The following is a 27,377-nucleotide window of genomic DNA, read 5'->3' on the forward strand; positions in this document are numbered from 1 at the left end:
ACTTTTTTGTATGTTTATTTGCCATCTGTGTATTTTCTATGTGAAAATTTCTCTGCTCCAGTCTTATATCCATGTTTTTCATTGCATTGTTTTTTTTATTATAGACATATTATAGACATATGAGCTCATTATATATTCTGGATACAAGTTCTTTGTCAGATATATGTTTTATGAACATAGTCTCTCAGTTTGTGGCTTCCCTGTTCATTTCCTTAATTGTGTAGCGTGAGAAGTTTTGAATTTTGAGGAAGTATAGTTAACCAATTTTTTCTTTTGTGGTTATTGGATTTGTGTCCTAGGAAATATTTACCTATCCCCAGGTTGTGAAGATTTCTTCCTAAGTTTTCTTCTAAAAGTTTTATAGTTTTAGCCTTTACACTTAGGTATATGACCCATCTTCAAAAACTTTTTAGTGTATGATATGAGGTAGGAATTGAGGTTTATTATTTTTTTTCCCATATGGATATCCAATTATTGTTACATCATTTATTGAAAAGACTATCATTTTCTTCATTGAATTTACTTAATGCTTTGGCTGAAAACCAACTGACCATATATAAATGGATCTATTTCTCAACTCCACTGAAAAATCTTTTTTGCTAATACCATACTACATTTACTGCAGCTTTATATTAAGTCTTAAAGTCAGATAATATAAATTCTCCAGCTTTTTTTTTTTTTTTTTTAAAGATTTTATTTATTTTTTTGACAGAGAGAGACATAGCGAGAACAGGAACACAAGCAGGGGGAGTGGGAGAGGGAGAAGCAGGCTTCCGCAGAGCAGGGAGCCCGACGCGGGACTCGATCCCAGGACCCTGGGATCACGACCTGAGCCGAAGGCAGACGCTTAACGACTGAGCCACCCAGGCGCCCAATTCTCCAGCTTTTTTAAGAGACTGTTTTCTTTATTCATTCTACATATGCATTTGGGCTACTACATTTCAATATGCATTTTATCTATTTATTTATTTATTTAAAGATTTTATTTATTTTAGAGAGAGGGAGAGAGACAGCACAAGTGGGAGAGGGAGAATCTCAAGCACACTCTGTGCCAACCATGGAGCCTGAGGCAGGACTTGATCCCATGACCCCGAGACCATGACCCAAGCCAAAAATCAAGAGTCAGATGTCTAACTGACTGAGCCACCCAGGCACCCCGGATATGTATTTTGGAATCATCTTGTCAATTACTACAAAAAAGCTTGCTGGGATTTTAATTAGTATTGAAAGAATCTTCACATCAACTACAGCTTAACAGTGCTGAGCCTGCCAATCTATTAATGTGATTTCTCCATTAAATAAACATCTCTCACCATGTTTTGTAGTTTTGACCTTGCTAAAACTCACTTATTAATCCTAATAGTTTTGTTGTTGAATGTGTACAACTGTCTACGTGAAAAATCATGTGTCCTCTGGTAAGGACAATTTTCCAGTACTTATGCCTTTTATTTCTTTGTCTTGTGGCACTGAAAAAGGCTTCTAGGATAATGTTTAAAAGAAGTGGTGAAAATGCATGCATGTTCTGGAGATGAGTCCTTACAAAATAGGTGCTTTGTAAATATTTTTCCTAATCTGTGGCTTCTCTTCATTTTCTTTTTTTAGCAGTGTCTTTTGGAAATGTAGAAGTTTTATTATTTTTTTAAACAGTGACATAGTGTTATATTAGCTTTAGGTGTGCTGAAGTTTTAATTTTGATGAAGTTTAATTTATCAAATTTTGGTTTTGTTTTTGATTCCTTTTTTGCATGTTTCTTATCTAAGAAATCTTTCCTTAACCCAAGGTCACAAATATTTTCTCCCACGTTTTATAGATTAAGTTTTTATGTTTAGGTCTTACATTTTGAGCTAGTTTTTTGTTTGTTTTTAAAGATTTATTTATCTATTTGAGAGAGAATGAGAGAGACAGAGAGAGCAGTGGGGAGAGGGAGAGAGTCTCAAGGGGGCTCCGCACTCAGCATGTGGTGCTCCATCTCACAACTCTGACATCATGACTTGAGCTGAAACCAAGACTTGAACACTTAACTGACTGAGCCACCCAGGTGCCCCTGAGTTGGTTTTTGTATATGGTGGGAGGTAAGGGTTAAAGTTTGGTTTCTGGCATATGGACATCCAATTGTTCCAGCACTGTGTGTTGAAAAGACTATCCTTTGGTGTGGACCATTTTTTTAAAAAATAAATCTCTGATAGATAATAGGGCTATCTAGACTTTCTGTTTCATCCTGTATCAACTGTTGTAAGTTGTATTTTCAAAGAATTTATCCATTTCATCTAAGTTGAAAAACGTAGTTACATAAAGTTGTTCACAATATTTCTTTACCTGTGGATAAAGTGACCACAGTAGATAGGATCTGTACTGATACCCTCTCTTTCATCCCTGATGTTGGTAATTTTGTAGTTTTCTCTCCTACTACTTCTTTTTTCCCCTTAATCCCTTAATCTAGGTAGAGATTTACCAATTTTGTTAATATTTCCAAAGAACCAAGTTTTGGCTTTGTTAATTTTGTCTATTATTTGTTTTCTATTCTATTGGTTTCAGCTCACATCTTTAATATTTGTTCTCTCTCTTCTCTGACTGGGTCAAATCGCTCCTCTTTCTTTAGCTTCATAAGGCAGAAACTTAGATGACTGATTTGAAGCTTTTCTTCCTTTTATATATATAATTTATAGCTAGAAATTTCTCTCCAACTTAGGCTTTGCCTTGAGTCCACAAATTTTGATTTGTTGGATTTAAATTACCACTCTGTTTTTTCTTAAATTTTAGAGATTTTCAATTATTATTTTTTCAAATAGTTTTATTCTGCCCCTTTTACTCTCTCCTCTTTTGGACTCAATTAGATAGATAGCTTAGCATTGTCTCACATGGCTCTGAAACTCTGTTCATTTTTCTTCAATCATTTTTCTCCCTGGTCTTCAGACTGAATAATTTCTATTGCTTTTTTAAATTCACTGACAATTTCTTCTGCCTTCTTCCATCTGGTGTTGGGCCCATCTAATGGCACTTACATTTCAGCAATTATATTTTCAGTGCAAAAATATCCACTGAATTTTTTTTTATAGTTCCATTTCTTCCCCCAAGTTTTTTATTTAAATTCTAGTTAGTTAACATACAGTGCAACACTAGCTTCAGGTATAGAATTTAGTGATTCATCACCCACATATAACACCCAGTGCTCACCACAAGTGCCCTTCTTAATTGCCATCACCTATTTAACCCATCCCCTGCCCACCTCCCCTCTGGTAACCATCAGTTTGTTCTCTATACTTAAGAGTCTGTTTCTTGCTTTGCCTCTTGCCCACCCCCTCCCGCCCCACCCCCCGTGTTCATTTGTTTTGTTTCTTAAATTCCACATATGAGTGAAATCATATGGTATTTGTCTTTCTCTTATTTCGCTTAGCATATTACTCTCTAGCTCCATCCCCATCGTTGCAAATGGCAAGATTTCATTCTTTTTTATGGCTGAGTAATATTCAATTGTGTATATATACCACTTCTTCTTTATCCATCCATCAGTTGATGGACATTTGGGCTCTTCCCATAATTTGGCCTATTGTTGATAATGCTGCTATAAACATCAGGGTGTATGTATCCCTTCAAATCAGTAATTTTGTATCCTTTGGGTAAATACCTAGTAGTGCAATTGCTGGATCATAGGGCAGTTCTATTTTTAACTTTTTGAGGAAACTCCATACTGTTTTCTGTAGTTTCCATTTCTTTGCTGATATTTTACATGTTTATTCACATCTTCCTTTAGTCCCTTGAAAATACTTACAGTATCTGCTCTATAGACCTTGCCTGCCAACTGCAAGATACAGAACATTATGGTGACAGTTTCTATTGAATGCTTTTTCTCTTAAAAACAAGTTACATTTTCTTTACAGGTCTACTTATTTTTGATTACATTATTGGATTTTATAAATAATTGGTCGTACAGATTCTGTACTCTTTTACGTTCCTCAGAAGAGTGCTGATTTTCATTTTAGCAGAAGTTAACTTGGCTAGGCTCAAATATCAAAGTCTATCTCCACTGCAACAGGCAACAGCAAAATTCTCTGTTCTGTTCTTTCAGCTTTCTGATACTGTTTTTCTGTCAAGCCCACTGGGGTCTCTTATGCACATGTATAGTTCTAACAGTCAGCCAAAGATTTGGGCATAATTTATGTGCAGGTTTTGGAGTTCATTCCCTTCTGTGGCTCCCTCCCTTACCTGGTTTTCCTCTGTCTAGCTGTTCTTCCAGCTTTAAACCTCCTCTAGCACTTAAATCTTGTAAAGATCAGGCTCTCTGATGCCCTATGCAGCACATGAATTGGGGAATGCCTTCAGGCAAAAATCTGCACTCTTAAATCTTTCCCCTTGCTCCTGCCACCTTTCAGGAGTAGACTCTGCCATTTTCTGTCTCCTTTGTGTCACTCTCTTGTATTTTCAAATACTTGTTTATGCAAAAAAAATTTTGTCCAGGTTTTATAATTGCTATCTGCAGGAGGGTTAGTCTTACCAAGTGATTCCGGTATTATCCAATAGTATTTATTTTAAAGTCATAATGTAACACCTACTAGAGGCCAAAGATTGTGCAAAATGCTACATGTATACATCTCTATTCTCAAGGATACCATCTTTTGTTGACTGATATATATTTTTATAAATATAGTATTTTAAACATATATGAATAATACATATTCATGTGTAAGTAAATGAAAATAGTTTTCTTACTTTTCTACTGCAGATCGTTTCTGTGACTTGCTCTTATAATTTAATGCCATCTTAGTTTCCATTCCAGTGTAGATAGCAACTCCTGCAAAACAAAACAGTTCTTTAAAATAATCCACTGGCATATTTCAAAAGAGAGGTTTACTCACTAGCATGAAAGGAAATGTATTATTGTTACAATTTGCCTTTAAATCTTTTTGGAGTTTTTAAAAGGCTTTCCAAGTCCAATTTTGGGGAACTCCAGTCACTCAACCTGCTGGATGGGAAAGGCATGAGGGTTCTGTTTCTGAGTTATAATTAATATATCTGAATGAAAGAGATATTATTAGAGTTGAAAGTGATGGAGGAAAAGGATTTGGAAAGGTAAAGATAGCAGGGAAGGCTATTATAAGTAAACACTGTTAACGAAGACAGAAATGGAAAAGCACTTTGAACAATGGAATGCAGTCAGAATTTGAAAGGCCCTGAATGCCAGAAACTGGGGTCAAGACATAATTTTCTACCACTGGAGAGATAATATGGAAATCTGTCAGAGTAAATGAAGTAAACAAAAGTAAAGTACTATTTTAAAAATGTGTGCCTATATGAATGACTGAGATAAGCAAGAATGACAGTAATAACGGTCTAAAATTGGGGAGTGAATGAAATTAGTTAAGACCAGCTTTATAAAAAACTTTGGAGTTAGACCTTAGTTTGAGTGCTACCTCTGCCACTTACTAGTTCTGGGTCCTTGGGCAAGTTATTTAATCTAAGTCTCAATTTCCCCATCTTTAAATAGGAAAAAATCCCTCAGAATTGTTGTGAGATTTGTATGACAAAATAGCAAAATGCCTAGAAACAGAGAGATGATCAGTAAGTATTCACACCCATCTTTAAAGAGTGAAGTCTGAGAAGCAGTGTAGGATTCATCATGCTCTCTTTCTAAAGATTTGTCCTAGAATTTTCACCAGTATTCTTTAGAGGCAGGGATTATAACTCAGATGACAAAGCACACTGAAATTACAGAAATGGGAGCAATCAGCCAGAATGATATGCAACAGACAGGTGGGGTTGAGGTGACAACAGCAGAACCCAGCTAAAGGCATTCAAATATACGTTTTATTTTAAGAATGTGAAAGGTGTTCCTGCTAGAGAGATGTGTTCAAATACAGCATTGCATGAGAGGGTCTAAAAGCCCTGGAGATGTTTTCTGGCTTTGGCCATCAGAACATGATGGTTTTCTTTCTTTTTTTTTTTTTTTAACTATAATATACATTATATACAGTTTATCATTTTATTCATCTTAAAGTGCACAATTTGGTGGCCCTTAGTACAATCTCAATGTTGTACAACCCTCACTAACTTGACATTTTTATCACCCTCAAAGAAAAGCCTGTTCCCATTAAGCAATCATTCCCCATTCCCCTCCACTCCCCAGCCCCTGGGAACCACAAATCTACTTTCTGTCTCTATAAACTTGCCTATTCTGGGTATTCCAAGTAAATGGAATCATACAATATGTAGCTTTTTATGTCTGGCTTCTTTTACTCAGCATGTTTTCAATGTTTATCCATGTCATAGCATGCACTAACTAGTACTTCATTTTTTATGGGTGAATAATATTTCATTATATAGGCATCTTACACTTTGTTTATCCATTCATTAGTTGATAGATATTTGGGCAGTTTCTACCCTTTGGCTATTGAAGAGTGCTACTATGAACACCCTGTACAAGTCTTTGAACACTTACTTTCAATTCTTTTGGTTATATACCTAGGAGTAGAACTGCTGGATCATATGTAGAATTGCTGGGTCATACAACAATTCTAGGTTTAACTTATTGAGGAACTGCCACACTATTGTTCATAGCGGCTGTGATATTTTATACTCCCACAGCACTGTATGAGGATTCCAAATTCTCTACAACCTCACCAATACTTGCTGTTTTCTGCTTTTTAAAGGATATACATATCTTTATCAGAGAGCCTCATACTGAGAAATAAAATATAGCACAGTTAATAGGAAAGAAGAGAATGAAGAAGAGAACCTCAAAAGCTGTAAACATTCAGTGAATAACAGGCTGGGCAGTATATGAAAGGCCATTCCTAAAATGGGAGGAGCTAGCTGACAGCTAAAGGTTATCAGGACTTCACAATTTGCCTAGAGTTGACTCAGAACATGTGAATTAATTTAGATCTCCAACACTAGAACACTATTTATTCATCCTTTTGATCCAGTCAGTATACATTCCAATAATACCTGCCATTAAATACCACCATTAAAATCAGAATTATCTTCTTAGCAGTGCTTCACAAGTATCCACAAAAGAGCAAGGTTCTAGTCTACTATTAAAAAATAGGGATTAACAACAAAAAAATACAATACAAAATTTTATTAACACAGTCTTTGCAAGAAAATTATTACAGACATTTGACTAAGTAAATTATCCAACCAAAAGACCACAAATGCTATGCTTTAAAAAATACTTTATATAGGGGCACCCAGGTGGCTCAGTCAGTTGAGTGTCCAACTCTTGTTTTCAGCTCAGGTCATGATTTCAGGGTTGTGAGATTGAGCCCGGTGTCAGGCTCTGTGTTGGGCATGGAGCCTGCTTAAGATTCTCTCTCCCTCTCCCTCTGCCCACCCACCCCAACTTGTGTGCATTCTCTCTCTTTCAAAAAGAAATACTTTATATAAAGCATCAACATGAATCTATAATTAAAAATTTTCAATATAGGGAGCCTGGGTGGCTCAGTCGGTTAAGCATCTGCCTTTGGCTCAGGTCATGATCCCAGGGCCCTGGGATTGAGTCCCACATTGGGCTCCCTGCCCAGTGGGGAGTCTGCTTCTTCCTCTCCTCTGCTCCTCCCCCTGCAAGTGCTCACTCTCTCTCTCAAATAAATAAAATCTTAAAAAAAAATTTTTTTTCAATATATACAAACCAAAAATTTCTTTTGTGTTTTTTAACCTGGCTCCACGAAGCAAGAGACTCTCCGGCCCCAGAGGTCTAGGGAGGAAAAAAAAAAAAAAAGCATTGAATATATTAAAAATTAAATTCTAAAATGGCATCTTCAGCAGAAAATCCCTAAGCTAGTTACAACACTGCTTCCATACAAAACCAAAATCTTGGGTTACTATAAAGCTGTTTAGGTCAATTATGATGTTAGTGACCATAACAACAATTATCTGCTTTAGCATTTCAGGCACTTTAAGATCAGTGGCTCAGAAATAAGACTACACCGATAAATAAACTTACAAAGCCATCAGTTGCAAGATTTTTAAACATAAAACACAAAAGATAAACCAATGATTTAAAAATGTTTAACATAATGAAATTTAAAAATTTTGTGCAAAATTAAAGTTTTTAAATGGAAAATAAAGAATTAAAACGCAATGTAAACATGAATTATAGTATGATTTGTATATAAATGCATCAATTCTTCATAATTAAAATTACACTGGATAATAAAACATAATGTAGTAAGTGAGTTAATACTTTCTCTAGGCAAGATCGACACTACAACTTGACTACTTGCATTGCATACTCCTTGGAGCACAAGTCTTCTTGCTGTTTGAATTTCTCTCCATAAAGGAGATACGAAACGAGAAGGAATAACTAGAAAGGAAATTGTATTTTCTTAGTGATAGCAAAATGATAAGACTGTTATGGATAAGTAAAAAAGCCTTAGTTTTGTTGATATTCCTTATGTTTTTCTGAAACATACATATACAGTTACCAAAATCAAACAGAATCTGAACTAATTCTGAAGACATCTACAAATCCAAATGAACCAAGGAGGATCAGGTATTTGGGACATGGTTAACAAGTATGGTTTTATTAGATAGTTATATTTAGAGCACACTCCATGGATATTCCAAAATCAATTATTCAGGAGGCATAAAATAGCTTTTTCACTTGGTGTTGGTTCCAACAATGAACAGAAAAACTTTGAGCTCACATTGATATATAAAATTGGGATATAATGATAGAAAGCTTTCAAATTAAAAGATAATTCATCAGTTCACTCAGGTTGCTTTAGCAAAGAACATGGCTAATCTTTTTAACCATTTCAGGTGCTGGGTAACATAATTGATCTTTTGCTTTACCAGCCACAATATCTTAATGAAATTCAGATTAGTATCCACATATATATTCCACTATGTCACTCTAGAATTCAAAATAAAACCTAGTCATAGTTATTCAGCAGGGGGTCCTACACTTACAAAGACTTTGTTAAGGAGTTTACTGAATGTGCTCCTATGTTAATGTTTATTAAAAATGTGAATTGTGCTGAAGTATCACGATATTTTTGGTGACTTGTTTTGAGAACTTCATTTCAAAAATGCTCAACTCTTCATGTTAGTGACTTATTTCGTGCAGCCTGTATTAACTGAACACATCTCCAGAAAAGCGGTGGAATGCTAATTGGACTAGAAGTTCAAGGGCTGATTCCAAGATTTATTCTTGATTTGGCTTTGTGGTCATGAGTAACAATATAATCTCATCATATCAACACATTTCTGAAATAACTCAAAGCCTTTCATGCAGGAGCCAGAAATTAACCTGAATATTGAGGGCAAACACACCAAAACAACCAACTAAGCAAAAACCAATCAGAAGAGTAAATAAGAGGTTCTAAATTGGCCACTAAATATGACATTTATACTGGTCACACATTATATAAAACGTTTTTTGTATTCTAGACTTTAAGTGTGGTGGTTTAAATGTGTAAGAACTTCAATAAGAATGGCTGTTTCCTTTTATGTTACTACCTAATACTACCAGAAAAAGAAATAAAAGTACACAAATAATCTTACTGAACTATTTTGATATCATTTCATGGGATTTTTTTGTCCTTACTCATTCCTGCTACAAATTATTAGAAGATGAAATGTAAATGCTTTTAAATTAACCCTTTTCCATGATGTGCTGCTTACTTACCTAATCTCCCTTTAACTTGATTTTAGTCCCTCCCCAATACAATTCTCACATAATAGTATTTGGACAATGCAAATTATTCTTACCTTACAATTTCTTCCATTTGTTGAGTTATTATCATTCGTCCCATGAATCTATCAAAGAATTCACCATGTTACAAAAAAACCAGAAGTACTTAGGACATCAATGGGTGAAAAATTTTTAACAGTTTTGGCACTATTCTTGTACATGAAACAAAACTTAACCTTTTGTTTTTGGAATGGTCCATTTTTAATGTTAGAAGTTACGTAAGTAAATACTTATCATTCATTAAGCTTTAAAAAACTGATATTCTTGGCATCTCCAATCTAGCTATGAATGAGGTAAAAAATAAAAAAAATGTTTTCAAAATGGCAATGAAGGGGCGCCTGGGTGGCTCAGATGGTTGAGCGTTTGCCTTCAGCTCAGGTCATGATCCCGGGGTCCTGGGATCAAGCCCCACATCGGGCTCCTGGCTCAGCGGGGAGCCTGCTTCTTCCTCTCCCTCTCTCCCTGCTCATGCTCTATCTCTGTGTCTCGAATGAATAAATAAAAAAATCTTAAAAAAAAAAAACAACCCCAAAAATGGCAATGAAAATGTCTTATCTTATTATTAGTTTAGTGATCTAATTTGTAATTTCTACACAAAGATGCATATACTATTTAGCCAACAATGAATGCTCACACATACCACAGTTTATTAAGTAAAGTCTCCTGACTAGAATCATTCATTCACTCACCAACTGATTCTATGCATGCATTCATAAATATTCACTGAATGACGACCACGTGTGAGTTAAGTGGTGGGGATTGAGTAGTTAAGCAAAAACCTATCAGTGAACTCCAGACCTTCTTTAACTTTTGGTTGCCTGAAATCTAGAGTAAGTGGCCTGTTATCATAATGGATTTTCACAGCCTGGCCTTTCAGTTCCAACTTCCACAACCAGAACAGCTTCATAGCACAGAGTCAATTCAAGTGTACAATCACTTTCTACTATGGTGAGGTAAATTCTAAGCTGAAGCAAACTCTAGACAGAACTTTCATGTTAATCATTTCCCTAAGCAAAGAAATAAGCATTCCTTCCAAATGTCCCTATTACCCCCCTGTTTCCAGGTCACAGATGCTTATAGACTTCGGCTTCATTGTTTCTTGCTAATCTCCTACTTCTACTTCCTTCAGCTCCCTGTATCAGGGAGCAGCACTGAGGTTTTTTTATTATCTCCACATAATGGAATTTTATGTAGTCCTGATTCCAGCCTCAACTTTGGATTTAGATTCAAAGAACCAATTCAGCTGCTATTTCCCTCGGTAACTTTTGGAGATGATGTGTGATCACTCTTTTGATTTCCCTGAGCTAAATTCCAAAAAGAGACCTATTTGCCTTCATTTCATCTGTCCTGTTATCCTTGATTCTAAGGTACTCCCATCTATTTATGCTGGTTCCATACTGGATTAACTCATCTTGCACTTTCCCTAGCCATTTCTCCAAACCCACACTTTAATTTGATTCAAAATGGAAATTGTTTCATTATTCTCTTTTCTGATTATAAAGACTACCTACACTGAAACACACACATTTTATAAAATGATTTAATTTAGAGAGTTTAAAAAGACATCAAGAGGGAAATAAGAATCACTGGTAATCCCACTACTCAAATATAAACACTGTTAATATTTTGGAGTATCTTTTCCAGACTTTTTTTTCATGCATATATCTTAAAAACAAAATGGAATCATGCCATAAATACTGTTGGTAACATTTTCCCTCACTTAACATGTCCTGTCAAAAACATAGATCTACATCATTATTTTTAATGGCCACATACAGCACTGCATTTTGGGGGTTACTGCATAATATAAATAATTCACTGCTGAGGGAAGTGTAGGTTTTTTTCCACCTTACAGATAGTTTAAACAATGTAGCCTTGAACAACCTTGTGTATATATCTTTTCATATTTTCATTAAGATACATTCCTAGGAGAATTTCATTATTTCATTAGAAAAAATTCTTAGAAGTGCAGGTGCTGAATCAGAGTTTAAAAAATTAAGAGTTGTAAAAATAGAAAGAACTAAAGGAGCAAAGGAGCCCATCCCCCTCCCAACTCACCTCTGACAACCACCAGTTTGTTCTCTGGACCTAAGAATCTGGTTTTGTTTTGTTATATTCCACATATAAGTAAAATCATATGGTAGTTGTCTTTCTCCGGCTTATTTCATTTGGTATAATGCCTCTAGAGGTCCATCCGTGTTGTTGTAAATGGAAAGATCTCATTCTTTTTTATGGCCGAGTGATACTCCACTGTATACATACACCACATCTTTATCTATTCATCTATCATTAGATACTTGGGTTGCTATAAATGATACTTTATCCATTCATCTATCAATAGATACTTGGGTTGCTATAAATATTTTATCTACTCATCTATCAATAGATCTTGGCTACTGTAAATAATGTCATAAGCATAGGGGTGCATATATCTTTCAATTTAGTGTTTTCATTTTCTTTAAATACCCAGGAGTAGAATTACTGGATCATACAGTATTTCTATTTTTAATTTTTTGAGGAATTTCCATACTGTTTTCCACAGTGGTTGCACCAATTTACATTCCTATCAACAGTGCACGAGGGGGTTCCCCTTCTCCTTACATCCTTGCCAACACTTGTTATGTCTTGCCTTTTTGATACCAGCCATTCTGCCTGGTTTTGATCTGCATTTCACTCATGATTAGTGATGTTGAGTATTTTTTCATGTGCCTGTTGTCCATCTGCATGTCTTCTTTGGAAAAATGTCTACTCAGGTCCTCTACTCGTTTTATTTATTTTTTAAAGACTTATTTGAGAGAGAGAGTGCACTCAAATGGAGGGAGGGGGAGGGGGGAGAGAGAATCTCAGATGATAGCCACCCCCCCACCCCCAGCATGGATGGGGCTCAATCCCACAACCCATGAGATCATGACCTGAGCTGAAATCAGGAGTCAGATGCCACCCAGGCACCCCTCTTCTACCTGTTTTTTAATTGAAAAAAAATTTCTTTTGGTGTTGAGATGAATTAAGTTTTTTATATATTTGGATATTAACCACTTATCAGGTATATCATTTGCAAATATCTTCTCCCATTCACTAGGCTCCCTTTCTGTTTTGTTGATGGTTTCCTTCGTTGTGCAAAAGCTCTTTACTTTGGTGTAGTCTCAACAGTTTATTTTTGCTTTTGTTTCCCTTGCCTGAGGAGATATATCTATAAATATGTTGATAGAGGTGATGTCCACGAGATTACTGCTTATGTTTTCTTTTAGGAGTTTTATGGTCTCAGGTCTCACATTTAGGTCTTTAATCCATTTGTGTGTGGTGTAAAGAGTGGTCCCGTCCTAAACTTATACTTTGCTCATGGCAATAAAAATTAGTCCAATGTTTTTGTAAAGGCCATAGATTAATTTTAATCCAACAATTCTACTTTTGCAGCTCTGTCTTTTCTTAGGAAATAATCCACTACTATACCATACCTGTACAAGTCTGCTTCTGGTTGCTGACATTCTATCACAGCTATGAGTGTGTCCAAACTGGCAACTGTTTGTAATACTGCTGTTTCTGGAACTGCCACGTGTGTCTGGGAAAATTAAAAAAAAAAAAAAGGATTACACTGCAGTTTCAAGAGCCAAATGGGACCTTAGGTATCATCTATTTCAAATCTCTTTTCAGATGAAATCATAGTATACTGTACTTGAGATCACTTAGCTAGATAGCAGAGGAGAAAGATTACAAAATAACGAATAGCAAAAGGAGCTACAATGATTACCTGCCTAGACAGACCATTTGCATATAAAAAAAATTAAGTCTGTATTTTTTTTTTTTTTAAGATTTTATTTATTTTTTGACAGAGAGAGACACAGCAAGAGAGGGAACGCAAGCAGGGGGAATGGGAGAGGGAGAAGCAGGCTTCCCGCGGAGCTGGGAGCCCAATGTGGGGCTTGATCCCAGGACCCTGGGATCATGACCTGAGCCGAAGGCAGAAGCTTAATGACTGAGCCACCCAGGTGCCCAAAATTAAGTCTGTATTAGCAGTCACTATTTGCTCAAAGTTTATTATAAAGCAATTTAATAGGAAAAAATACGAATTTTCACTTTCATATTCTGAAAACTAAGAACAATTTAAAGGTGTCCCTTATCTAAAAAAGCACCAAAATATTAAAGGATAACATTTTTTCCTAAAAACACTTTCCATTTTTCTTTAACTTGATTAAACCACGAGGCTACCCTTGAAATACATACATAGCATTATTTCTTTTAAAAAACTTATAATTTTTAAAAGCTTCAGTGATTTAAAAAATTTCTTCCTTAGCAAGTCAAACAAAGGAAAATATTACCATAACCCAAAAACATTTTGTTCACCCAGAGCAACACTTATACATATTCATGTACAAACATACATGTACAAACCTTCAGGTTAGTTTCTCCATCCAAACTAGCAGTTGTAACATGACAAGAACCATCAAGTCGATCTGACGACAGAAGCACCAAATCTGCAGGGAAAATTTCATCTTTGGCTATTCGAACAATATCACCCACCTATAAGGAATTATGGGAGAAAAGTAAATATACAGATTTTATGAGGCAGAGACTTATTTTTATTGAGTTCTAAACAGATGGCCTATCACAATATTTTAATGTAGGAAAGTAGGCTTTTAACTAAAATATAATCAGATTAGAATTTGTGATACCAAAATATAATTGATTTACATTTACTAAACGCATACCCGAATGTTTTTTGATCTAGTTTTTACAAGGCCACCACTTCGAACAACATAAACAGGAGCTCCATTTACTTCATTATCTGAGTTATGTCGTAACCAATCTTCATATCCCTGTAAATATCAAAAGAACAAAAAAATACCCTTTTTAATGTAATTAGAAGATACTTTTATTGCATGAGAAAAAGAAACATAAACACTTCCTCAAAACATTTATTTCATTTACCAGAATTATATTAGGCTAGTTTGATACACACAACTCACGGTATCTGACATTCATTCCTACTAGAAACACTCTTCTCTTGGTGTCCTTACACACATGTTCCTGGTTTTCATAGTACCTCTCTAGTTACTCCTCAATTTCCTTACAGGAGACTCCTTCCATGTCAGCTTTATGGGCCCCTTTTTCACCCTTCACTTTCTCACTACAAGATTTCTTCTATACCCATGTCTTCAAAAAGTCCTGAAATTTGTATCTCTAGCCCGTATCTCTCTTTTGGACTCAAACTTTAATATCTAACTGCAACCTTAATATCTCCATTTGGATGTGTCATAGTAAACATTTCAAAACCAAATTGATGATATTATCCCTCCAAATCTATTGCATTTTTAATGTTCCCCATCTTGACAAATGACATCAACATCTACTGAATTGCTCTTAGCAGAAATCTGGGGAGTCATTCTTGATTCTTACCTTTTCCTACACTTATTCAATCTGTAAGTTCTATTGCTTCTATGTAAAAATGATATTTTAATCATAAAATATAAATTCACAGAGCATTACTACAGACAACAGCAAAGAAAATGAACAGATTTTTAAACTGAGGTTGAGTTCTTTCATTTTCTTAAACAATAGGCCAACAGAACTAATGATATTATGTACTTAAAAAATATGGTAGGCTAAATGCATTGTCATTTAAAAAGGGGCACAGACATAAGCATTTCAGAAAAACCTCTGATTAAATGTTTAAGGAGTGGCAATTTTTTTAAAGTGGAAACGGCTTTCTGTGCCATTTTATTTTTTTAAAAGATCTTATTTATTTATTTGACAGAGAGAGGGAGAAAGAGCACAAGCAAGGGGAGGAGGGGCAGAGGGAGAGGGAGAAGCAGGCTCTCCGCTGAGCAGGGAGCCTGATGTGGGGCTTGATTCCAGGACCCTGGGATCATGACCTGAGCAGAAGGCAGATGCTTAACCGACTGAGATTTACCAGGCACCCCTTCTCATGCTATTTTAGAGAACATTCAAGAACTCAGGGGTGTAGCATAAATACAGATAATGGAATGATATCCAAGAGATAGCATTCAGTGATAAAATGAGGTACAGAATGTATTGTGTTCTATGCTATCATATATGAAAATAAAAGTATGCCTGCCTATGTGAACATTCTGCCTAGATATCAGGACTAATGTACAAATATATCAGGAGAGGAAAACAGGGAACTGGGGGTTTAGGAATATAAAAAACTTTTACTATATGCTATTTTGTACTGTTTCTGTTTTTGAAAAATATGTGCATCTATTACCTAAAAATATAACACTTCAAAATATAAAGCAAATATTAAGGATTACTTTGACGGTCTTTTTTTTTTTTTTTTTTTTCCCAGGGAGAAACCTTTGGGAAAGCATTCTTAAGATACTTAAATTTACTTAAATTACATTGATCTCATTTAAGATGTAGTATGTCGATTTTAGAGAAATTTAACTGAGAGTCAAAACATCTTTTCTGAAACTGTCAAAAAGCACAATTCCTTTTATAGTCAGATGGCATTAATAGCTGAGCAACAATGATAAAAACATTATCTTTTAAAACACAAATTCACAAAATCTAATCTACCCTACATATTACTGCCAGATTAATGTTTCCAAAACATTGTTTTAAGTCACTATCTTGTTCAAAACCCCCTCAATAACTCTCAATGCTTACAGCAAAGAATCTTCCAACCTCTTTTAGTATCAACCTATGTTTCTAGTATTATCTTTTAATACTTCCCTCTACAGGGTCAAACATTTAGTCAGACATGTCATTCCCCAAAATAGGTCTTGGCTTTTCCTGCATTTAGCCCTTGCCTAAGTTGTTTGTTTCTGTCTCACCTTCTTCACCAACTGTCATTTTACCAATATTCCAAGTTTCATTTCTATTATTTATTCCACAAAACCTCCCTGATTATCAGATGAAGTGTTCCATCCTTTCTCTGAATACCTAACACCTCATTGGCTCTTACTAGTACCTTATTAAACTGTAATTATTATTGTATTTGGTCTTATCTTCCCTACTTCATAGGTTTTAAGTTCACAGAAGGCAAAGACTTTGATACTTACCAGAGCACTATATCTTGCATTATACAACTAGAGAGAAGACTTAATATGTAAGTATGACTGGAAGAAGTTAAAAAACAAAATAATAACTTCATTCAAATTAAAGTGTAAATAACTGATAATAAAGCTTTTCCTATTTTGATAAAAATACAAAGGCAGACTAAAAGGGGAGAAGACAAGGAAGGAAGATTGGAACATGGCAACTTCCACTTTTATAATTTTTCCAAAATTGTGTTCCACTAATCTATAGTGATGGATATATAAACCTGAACAGTACACACTCTGGTATGAGTGTGTTTCTTGAATGAATGAAACTTAGGAACAGATACTGCACAAGAGAAAATTCTGAGTTCTGAAATTGTTCCTGAAAAAGGGAGAAAATCTTTATAAATCAAATGTTCTCTTTGAAAATTATGACCTTTCGTATTTCTTCTTTTGCCTTAGTTGTCAAAAAGCTCTCAAGTAAATTTAGTACTCAACTGCAATAACCATGCTAACACAGGTTTGAGGTATAATCTTCCCACTTCCTATCTTTAGATTTTATGTGTTTTACTTAACTCATTTTGGAGGAAGACAGGTTGTCAATTGTCATTATCATATTAAACTCTCTCATTTTGCAGATATAAATTCACCACTGTTTCTCAACTCAGTTAATGGCACCGCATTTCAATTAAACCCAGTCTATATTTGGCCAAGACATTGGGAAATCAGGGTAAGAAGTTTCATAACATGTTGCATTGCTTTAAAATATATTCAATAGGTTTATTCATTCATTTATTCATCTATCAAACAAATGTTTATTGAAGGCCCAATATGTGCATGACTTTGTTCTGGTCACTGGAAATAATCTGGTATATAAAACAAAGTCTCTGCGCTCATAGAGCTAAACATTCAAATGAAGGTAAGAGATAAACTAATAAACATTTATTCAAGAGAACAACAGGAAGTGACAAATGATATGAAGAAAAAAGACCAGATCAGGAAATGAGAGAGTAACATGGTGGTCAGGAAAAGCCTAAGATATCCATGTGGAAATGTTGCACAAACATTTGTATATATGTGTCTGGAGTTCAGGGAATAGTTTTAGAATACACGTTGATTTGAGAACCATCAACATATAAATGGTACTATAAACCACTAGACTAAATGAAATCACCTAAGAAGTAAAGTATATACAGAAAAGAGGTCCAAGGGACAAATATATGTTACTTCGATGAAATAAATGACATCTACAAAACCAAGTAAATATGTAACTGTATGAAGTGATTTGGATGCTTTTAAGCCTCCAATAAAGCAGTAAAAGGAAATCAAACTTAGTGAAAGCAGTAGCATGGTATTCTGACACACCAGATTTATAATGTAACTGTTAATCCATAGATTCCTCTTATCCTTCTATGTAAGTAATAAAAAATATACTACACCCCAGAATTAAAGAATGTTTGTCAATTTTATTTCCATGTCAATTTCTTTTTTTATTTTTTTATTAACATATAATGTATTATTTGTTTCAGGGGTACAGGTGTGTGATTCATCAGTCTTACACAATTCACAGCACTCACCAAAGCACATACCCTCCCCAATGTCCATCACCCAGCCACCCCACCCCTCCCACTCCACCACTCCAGCAACCCTCAGTTTGTTTCCTGAGATTAAGAGTGTCTTACGGTTTGTCTCCCTCTCTGGTTTTGTCTTGTTTCATTTTTCCCTCCCTTCCCCTATGATCCTCTGTCTTGTTTCTCAAATTCCTCGTATCAGTGAGATCATATGATAATTGTCTTTCTCTGATTGACTTATTTTGCTTAGCATAATACCCTCTAGTTCCATCCACGTCATTGCAAATGGCAAGATGACCTCTTTTTTGATGGCTGCTTAATATTCCATTTTGTGTGTGTGTGTGTGTGTGTGTGTGTGTATGCACCCCAATTGTCAATGACAATTGACACACAGCTGCACAGAATCTCATTTTACATTGCACACACACACACATATACATATACCACATTTTCTTTATCCATTCATCTGTTGATGGACATCTAAGCTTTTTCCATAGTTTGGCTATTATGGATATTGCTGCTATAAACATTGGGGTGCACGTGCCCCTTTGGATCATTACATTTGTATCTTTGGGGTAAATACCCAGTAGTGAAATTGTCCATGTCAATTTAAATCTTATCCCTAAATCTTATAAAATGGAAATTTATCATATTTACAATTATAATTCAATTAACTCCCTTTCAGGTGGAAGGGTCATCTATTTAACTGGGCCCCTGACAAGATTTTTTGAGAAGTGATAGCTATTTAGACATGACATTTCTATGAATTTCTTTATTTCTTACTCAGCATGTGTATCTAATAATCTTGATTTTCTATATCTACATTTTAATATCAATTCAAGATTTGGTTGAAGCTATTTCCCCTAGGGTATTACTTTATATAAAAATGAACATCACCAGGGAAAGTTGTAGAAAGTAGGAAAACACTATACAATTTTTATTCAAAATGGTCTTGCCAAAAGTACACGCTTCACTCCCTAGAAATATATCCCTTTTGAATTGTACTTCCTTTAAATATTGCCAAACCTACAAAGATGATTATAATAATTAATCTGTTTCATATATAAATTGGTTTGTACATATAAAATGCTTGTTTTTGGATGCTTCCGAGGTGTGTCAAGGGAACAACATATTTTAACAATGGTAATCATTCCATGAGTCCTTAGTACTTGAAATATAAAAGTGGCTTAACTCAGTTTAACTTTACCATATGCAATATCAAATTTGTTGCTTTCCTATGGAAATTATTTTCACAACAATAAATGTTAGTTTGAAGTGGAAATATTTAGCAACTTCTAAATGATTTCGGGGGGGGAATAAAAAGTATTTTCATACCTGCTTTATGGCGGTTACTGTTATCACAAAGAATAACGGAAGTCCACTGGTAATTGGACTGGTAGGTGTATCAATCATAAGCTAGATTTACAACAACAAAAAAAGAATGCAGAATATTAATATTTTTATATTGTATACATCACACTATTAACATCTAAAATCTCAAACTTATTGGGAATTCTGAGAACACTATATAAAATGTGTATCATGGTCCAGAGTAAAAAATAGGACAGAGATATCATGCACACAGTTTAGTTCACAGTTTCACCAAGTTTATTTTGTTGGTTATTATATGAAGTTAGTAATCTAAATCTACTGCATACCCACAAATATTGCTAGAATGGACTCAGTCACCTCTGCCTTTTTAAGAGTACTTAAGGTCTTTCTCCTCAGTATTTGCCTAGAAGCAGAGCTACAGCTGCTCAGAATCTCATTTTACATTTCTTTGCCCATCCTGGTAAATGCTGAAAAGTCTGTCAGCAATTTTTACGCTGGAATTCAGAATAAATTCACCACTTAAGAAGAGAGAACAAGGAATGGGACTAGGAAAAGGATTTTTTTTTTCTACAGTGATTTGTCACATCTACAGAGCCAGAGGGGTAGAGCTCAGAAAATGATGCCGTAATTATGATCTAAATCAAACAACTGAGGTTTCAATAAATTGCTGGAGAAGTAATTTTTGCAGTAATTATGTTTGGTTAGTTAAAAAATGGATCTAATGGTTTATTAATGTTCCTTTACCCAGAATAGGCCAATTATATTTGTTCTATTCCACAGACAAGCTGAATTCCTGATCTTAGCTAGTAATTTCACAAATGCATGTGTTAATGTGGACACGGTTAATATAAATTCTCACTTTTCAAAAAAAACCAAGCTGATGTTCTACTGACAGAAAATCAGAAGTTCCTTCTCTGTTCATGAAGGAAAGCAAATTTTTAAAAAAGTAAATGTTTCCTCAAGCTTTAAAGTAATCACTTGACAATTTTTTTTTTCTGAAATTCCAGGTTCTATGAGAGAAAAGTTCAGTTTATACAAAAATTCAATGCCACACTGAAAGAGATTGCTAATGTATCATCAGAAAAGAATAACCCCTTTAAAAGAAAATGGCAATCACTATTTTTAAATTTTGACTTATACTCAAGTTTTATAAGCTGTTCTCTTGACACTTTGATATTAGAGAAAAAAGGAACAATATGAAAATTAAGAAACTGTAAAAGAGTTTATAATGAATACAGATTTAAGAAAATGGTCCCCAGAATAAAAATCTATACTCATGGGGATACTTAAAAATTAAAATTAAAAAAAAAAATCTTAAAATAAAACTAAAATTTAAACTGAAAACAAAGGGAAAGCCAAAAAAATATTTTCATGGACAAAGATGGTTCCGTAAGCAGAAATGTGCCAAAAACATGTGCTATATATTAAAAGCCAAAATATTTATGTTCTGAGGCAGAGCAACTGAAATGTAAAATTGGCTTTGATTATGGTTATCAACACCACAGCGTATCAGTGATGAAACAAAATAAAATTAATCTTAAAATTCATAGGCTATTTTTTAGAAATCTGCATGTGGTTTAAATCACGATATTCCCTGATTACAATGGGGAAGCTCTGCAGAAAAGAAAAAAAGATCCCATAGTCAAATAATTTAGAATGCAATGCAACTTTTCCCTGAAGATATAATTTTAGAAATCATTCTATATTGAGTGATAAAGCTTACCTGAACCAAAAATATAATAAGAAAATAAAAGTTTGCCACTCTTCTGAATTGTTCAAATAAATTTTTTGGAACAAAATTCCACACAGTATACTAAAAAAAAGAGAGAGATGGATAAATTAATATTTAAAATAATATACACTATATCAATGTAATAATAAGAAAAGTAAAATCAGATTTACTAAGTCCTTACACAAATGATGTAAATCTTGACGCTACTAAAACTATCTGGCTTTTAAGAGTTTCAGAACTTTTATTCTATACTTTTTTCTTTCTTATACTATTTATTGGCAATTTTAGTGTAATTTAAAAAGATGAGATAAACTGGAACCTACCAATTTTGCTATTAAATTCTTGATTTTTTAGGAGTTGGAGATGACAGATCTAAAACAACATTTAATAATTTATTTTGGACTCTGGTTACACAAAATTGAACTAATGTTAAAAATAAATAAGAGCTGATAAAAATGCTGACACTAGATACAATTTATTTTCTATTTTATGTAGCTCAATGTCAGAAATAAAGGAAATGGTATAATTATTTGATTATTCTTTGTTAAGTACAGAATATGGAAAAATAACCTAGAATGTGAAAAAGATTAAAAATACTTTACATAAGTGATCACTAGTATAACCACCAAGAATATCTCATAAAGGCATAAAAATCTGTCACAATGTCAATTTTTAAAGTAAGACAGTCACTTAAATGACCTTGGATTAATCTCTCTGCACCCCACTTTGTGCCTCTATAACATGAGGAAAATGATAACCATAGTGTATAGGGTTGTTATAAGGTTTACATGAGCTAATATATCTATGAAGCACTTAGGACAGAAACTGGCTCATATTAACCTCTATGTGTTTGTTGTTATATTACTAATAAGCATATAAGCCTATAATGCTATATTATAGGGGTAGGGTAAAATAGTACAAATTCTACTTGTGTCACTAACTGCTCACAACACTTCATATATGAAACAGGAAAACACTTTGTAGTATTGTTACTTTATCCTATATACATTCTCTCAGTAGCATGTAAGATTCTTGAGGCTAGGGACATTGTTTTATTTACTGCTCTATCTCCAGCACTTACCACTACTACTCAGCACATAGTTGAAGATCAAAACTTTAGCAGAACAGATGAATACACACACAAACACACACACACATACATAAGGTTGAAATGAATTTTTTTTCAGATAACTATCCTATGTCAGGCAATGAAGCCTTAATGGTTATTGACGATTTTGAGATTTGTAAGGAGGAAGTTTTCCTACTTTTCTCTGGTGCAATTTAAGATGGTTCTAATTTCTGAATTTTCTTATTTGAAAAATTCACTTCATCAGTTGTTTGAGACCTGAAATGTCCTTTCCCATATGAATAATTTTATAAATAGAGTTAGGTTCCCAGAAGAGCCCACAAAAGCCTGTTTGACCCAAGGATATATAAGCAGTACAATACCTAACAACATTTCTCTCAGGTGAAATTATATTTTCAGTTCTACTAAAATATCTGAAACATATTTTCCTATGGTAGTGGTACCACCAGTGGCTCCAGAATCTGGGAGTGGGGATTATGTTCAGGGTTCTAGAGAGAAGAGATGTCGGTAGATGCTTTCTATTCACTGCTCAATGTGAACATATAAGATGGTAACTTTGGGTCATATCATCTCCAGCTGATCTTAACTGGAATAAAAAGACAGTTGTCCCTATAGGGGTCAGAGTATTCCAGGTAACACCCTTAGTCACCAAATCAAATATATAAAATTTCATAGGAATCAAGTTGGCAACGTCCTAAGTTTACATCAATCTATTTAAATCATAACAGTGACAATATATTTTGTCTTCCAGAATCTCAAAAAGAACAAGTACAAAAATTGGAAGTAGGGTAATTGATCTCAGGATATTTTCTTTGGCTAGTTCAATAACACATGGAAAAACTCAGAATAAATAATAATTTCTTATGAAAACTAGCTTACAAATATTAGGAATTGTTGTTTCCAGGTTTTCTAAAATACAAATATATTAATAGACTGAACGAGGCTAAATTCTGTGCTTATCCTATCATATGTAGAGGAGGAACTATAGAATAAATATTAAACAATATAAAAATATTATAAGAAAAATAATGATTTATTACACTTTAAATTTTAGTTATTATGTAATAATGGTCAATAAAAATAAATTAGTATAACTTCTTTAGAGCTATATATATGACTATATAATTGACCTTTTTTCTCAAATTCTGACATTAGTAAGAAAAACAAAACATAGTTATGAAATCAAATCTTTTCCAAAGAAGTTAAAATTTAAGATAAGGTAGTTACTATGGTAAATTAAACAGAGATATCATGTACCTACAATGTGCAAGACACTTGCACTATGAGAGAAACCAAGAAGTTTTTTTTTTTGTTTTGTTTTTTGTTTTTTTTTAAAGATTTTATTTATTTATTTGACAGAGACAGTGAGAGCAGGAACACAAGCAGGGGGAGTGGGAGAGGGAGAAGCAGGCTTCCCGCCGAGCAGGGAGCCCAATGTGGGACTCGATCCCAGGACTCTGGGATCATGACCTGAGCTGAAGGCAGCCGCTTAACGACTGAGCCACCCAGGCACCCAAGAATTTAATATTAGAGGAAATTAAGAACAAAATATCAATAGCTATATTCAAAGATTAAGTGATGGAATATATAGAGAATTAAAATGAAAAGCAGTCAGTGAGAGAAAAATTTAATGAAGAAGGTCATATTTGACATGGGCTTTAAGAGGTAAATATTCAATAGGCTGAAAATAGGGGGCAATTATTATTATTATTATTTTTTTAAGGTTTTATTTATTTATTGACAGAGAGAGACACAGCGAAAGAGGGAACACCAGCAGGGGGAGTGGGAGAGGGAGAAGCAGGCTTCCCGCAGAGCAGGGAGCCCAATGCGGGGCTCGATCCCAGGACCCTGGGATCATGACCTGAGCCGAAGGCAGACGCCCAATGCCTGAGCCACCCAGGCGCAATAGGGGGCAATTAGAGGGAGACCATTTCAGGAAAAAAAGACAGCATGAACACAGGCAGAGAGGAGGAAAGTTCATCATGACTTTGTGGGATAGAAAATAATACAGTATAGAAGAGTTTATGGGAATAATAAGGGAGTAGAAAGGTAGTTAAAAGAGAATTTAGAAAAAGTCAGCCCCATTTATGGTCAGGAAAAAATGGACACTGTCTATATAAATACCTATATTCCTGAATCTGTGGTCAAAAACATGAATTTTGTATTTCCATAAAAACATGAAATCTACAATCTCTGCAGAAACATAAAAGCTACATTTAAAAAATGTAGTTATCGGGCGCCTGGGTGGCTCAGTTGGTTAAGCGACTGCCTTCGGCTCAGGTCATGATCCTGGAGTCCCCGGATCGAGTCCCGCATTGGGCTCCCTGCTCAGCAGGGAGTCTGCTTCTCCATCTGACCCTCCCCCCTCTCATGTGCTCTCTCTCGCTCTCTCTCTCTCTCAAATAAATAAATAAAATCTTTAAAAAAAAAAATAAATAAATAAATAAAAATAAAAAATGTAGTTATCAACATGACATCACAGCAAATCACAGTAGTAGGGAAGTTCAACACGGGCTTATGGAATAGCAGGTAATCTAGTTTGGAAGGACTATGAGAAAGAATTAGTGGAATAATAAGGTAGTAATGAGAGAGAGAGTCCTCATATGCTAAAAAAAAAAGGAATGTTTATTTAAATATCTGCATTTTTGAAACTGTGGTCAAAAACAATAAACCTAATACTGCTGCATTGAATACAATCATATAAAGATATTTAATCCCAAAAGTTTTCCAGGACACTCAGCTTTCAATACTGGCAGAGGACTAAAGTGGTCCTGTAACTCCCAGCAGATAAGAATTACAAAAACTAGATTTTAAAAATGGATCCTGGAAAGTATCCAAAATATAGATAGAAACTGGAAGAGAGTTTAATTTTAAAAAATGTAAATGGAGGGAATATGAATTGTGAACTATGGCTTCTTACCCTACAGATACTATCCAACTCTCAAACCTATGGCAGCAAACAGTAGGGAAAAACTACACCCTTATTACAAAATATGACAGAGATTTGAGTTTAGGACTGGAAAGGTAGATGGACATTTAAGGGGAAAATACTGGTAGTGAAAGAACCATGCAAGGAAAATGACCCAAATTCAGAATGTAAATTGTCCAAACCTAGGCTGACAGCTGAACTCTGCACCAAAAACGAATGAACTGCTGATATACGCAACAACAAAGATGAATCTCAGGATTATTGTTACATCAAAAGAAGCCAAACACAGAAGACTCACGCTATATGACTGAATTTATATGAAATTCAGACAAAACTATAGTTATAGAAAACAGATCAGTGGTTGCTAGTGCTAGAGGTGAAGAGGAGGAGGACTGGCTGTTAATTTTTTAGTGATGGATATATTCTATATCTTGATTTGTGATGGTCACATGTTATATATACATTTGTCAAAACTCATCAAATTGTACACTTAAAATTGGTGAATTTTAGTGTATTTAAATTAGACCCAAATTAAAAAAAAAACTTAAAATTTTTAAGAAGGACCTTTTTTTTTTTAAAGATTCTACTTATTTTTATTATTTGAGAGAGTATGTGTGCACTACAAAGATGCTTCTGAAGGTGGTCTATTAAGCAACAGCAATGATCTAAGGAGAACTTTACCCTTAGTCTCTTTAATTCACATCCTCTCTAACTGCACTGTCCAATAGGTAACCACTAGTTGCATATGGCTGACATTTAATTTAAAATAAATTAAAATTTAAAAAGTAGCTTCTTCAGTGGCATTAGCCACATTTCAAGGCCTAACTAGCTCTATATAGCTACTGGCTATCATAGCAGACAGCACAGAAAACATTTCCTCCATCATGAGAGAAAAGTCTATTGGGACAGCATGACCCTGTAATCTTCAGTTTCAAGATAAACTAAGACATCTTAAAAATGTCACAGAAAGGGGCGCCTGGGTGGCTCAGTCAGTTAAGCAGCTGCCTTCGGCTCAGGTCATGATCTCGGGGTCCTGGGATCGAGCCCTGCATCAGGCTCTCTGCTCAGCGGTGAGTCTGCTTCTCCCTCTCCCTCTCTGATCTCTCTCTTTTGCTCTCTTTCAAATAAAATCTTTCAAAAAAAAAAGTCATAGAAAAAAAAATGAAACGAGGAAAAATATGTGAGTGAAGCAGTACCTTGGTACTATTAAATGTTTACAGAAGAGTGGTAAAATTGGACGAAGTCAGGCTTTAATGTCACATAGAACTGAGTGCAAACTCCAATCTTGTCACTTACTAGTGTGCAACCCTAGGTAAATTATTTCCTAACGCTTTAATTGAAGAAACAAATATAAAATGAGCATAACGCTTGGCAAAAGCTACCTCAAAGTTGTAAGAATTAAATGATATGAGATGTACCTAACATAGTGACTGGCACATAGTATAAATATTAGTTCCTCAGTTTAATTGCAACTAAGGATAATTTTTGGTGTGTTAGTTAACTGGTATTAACAACTGGCAACTCCTTTTACTTTACAGTTCACAATTTTGGTTAAAGATAAATCTGCCACAACCATGTCCTTGAATTTTTAAGGATATAAATGTATACTAGAATATACAAATCACTTTTCAAACAAAATGGAACATATCTATAGTTTTAATATTAAGTGTTAATGCTTACCTTAGATGAAATGATCCGGTTATCTATAAATTTCTGAGGTGTGTAAAGGCCATTCTGAGGAAACCTGTTGGCTATGTAAATGGTTCTTGTGTCACTTTGATGTGGTGGGTCAAAACCCTAAGACCAAGCAAAAGAAAAATAATGATCAGTAAGGTTAGTTGTTATGATTCTTTACTGTTGGTTTTATTTAACTAATCAGATTACACATATTATTACTAGACTTGAATTGCATATAGGCTCAATCTATCTAATTATTAGCAAAGTTAAACCATATATTTTTTTCTTTCTCAGGTAAACTAGTATATTATCCTCAAGTATAAATTAACAAGGTAATACACCTGGTAATGAAAAATGATC

At 34.4% G+C, this 27,377-nt stretch overlaps 1 protein-coding gene across 6 annotated transcripts in view; it reads right to left on the reverse strand.

Moving 5' to 3' along the window:
- Positions 1-27,377, reverse strand: part of ATP11B (ATPase phospholipid transporting 11B (putative)) — a 122,398-nt gene that overhangs the window by 71,484 nt on the left and 23,537 nt on the right. For all 6 annotated transcript variants that reach the window (XM_032407109.1, XM_032407106.1, XM_032407110.1 and 3 more), the window contains exons 2-10: positions 27,021-27,137; positions 21,316-21,405; positions 19,596-19,676; positions 14,398-14,505; positions 14,081-14,209; positions 13,147-13,250; positions 9,709-9,756; positions 7,626-7,690; positions 4,708-4,789 (exon numbers count right to left, since the gene is read on the reverse strand). In XM_032407109.1, coding sequence (XP_032263000.1) covers positions 4,708-4,789; positions 7,626-7,690; positions 9,709-9,756; positions 13,147-13,250; positions 14,081-14,209; positions 14,398-14,505; positions 19,596-19,676; positions 21,316-21,405; positions 27,021-27,137 — 824 coding nt within the window. The remainder of the gene's footprint in view (positions 1-4,707; positions 4,790-7,625; positions 7,691-9,708; positions 9,757-13,146; positions 13,251-14,080; positions 14,210-14,397; positions 14,506-19,595; positions 19,677-21,315; positions 21,406-27,020; positions 27,138-27,377) is intronic.

The sequence above is a fragment of the Phoca vitulina genome, unplaced genomic scaffold (assembly GCF_004348235.1).
Source record: "Phoca vitulina isolate PV1807 unplaced genomic scaffold, GSC_HSeal_1.0 scaffold8, whole genome shotgun sequence".
In the NCBI taxonomy this organism is placed as follows: Eukaryota; Metazoa; Chordata; class Mammalia; order Carnivora; family Phocidae; genus Phoca; species Phoca vitulina.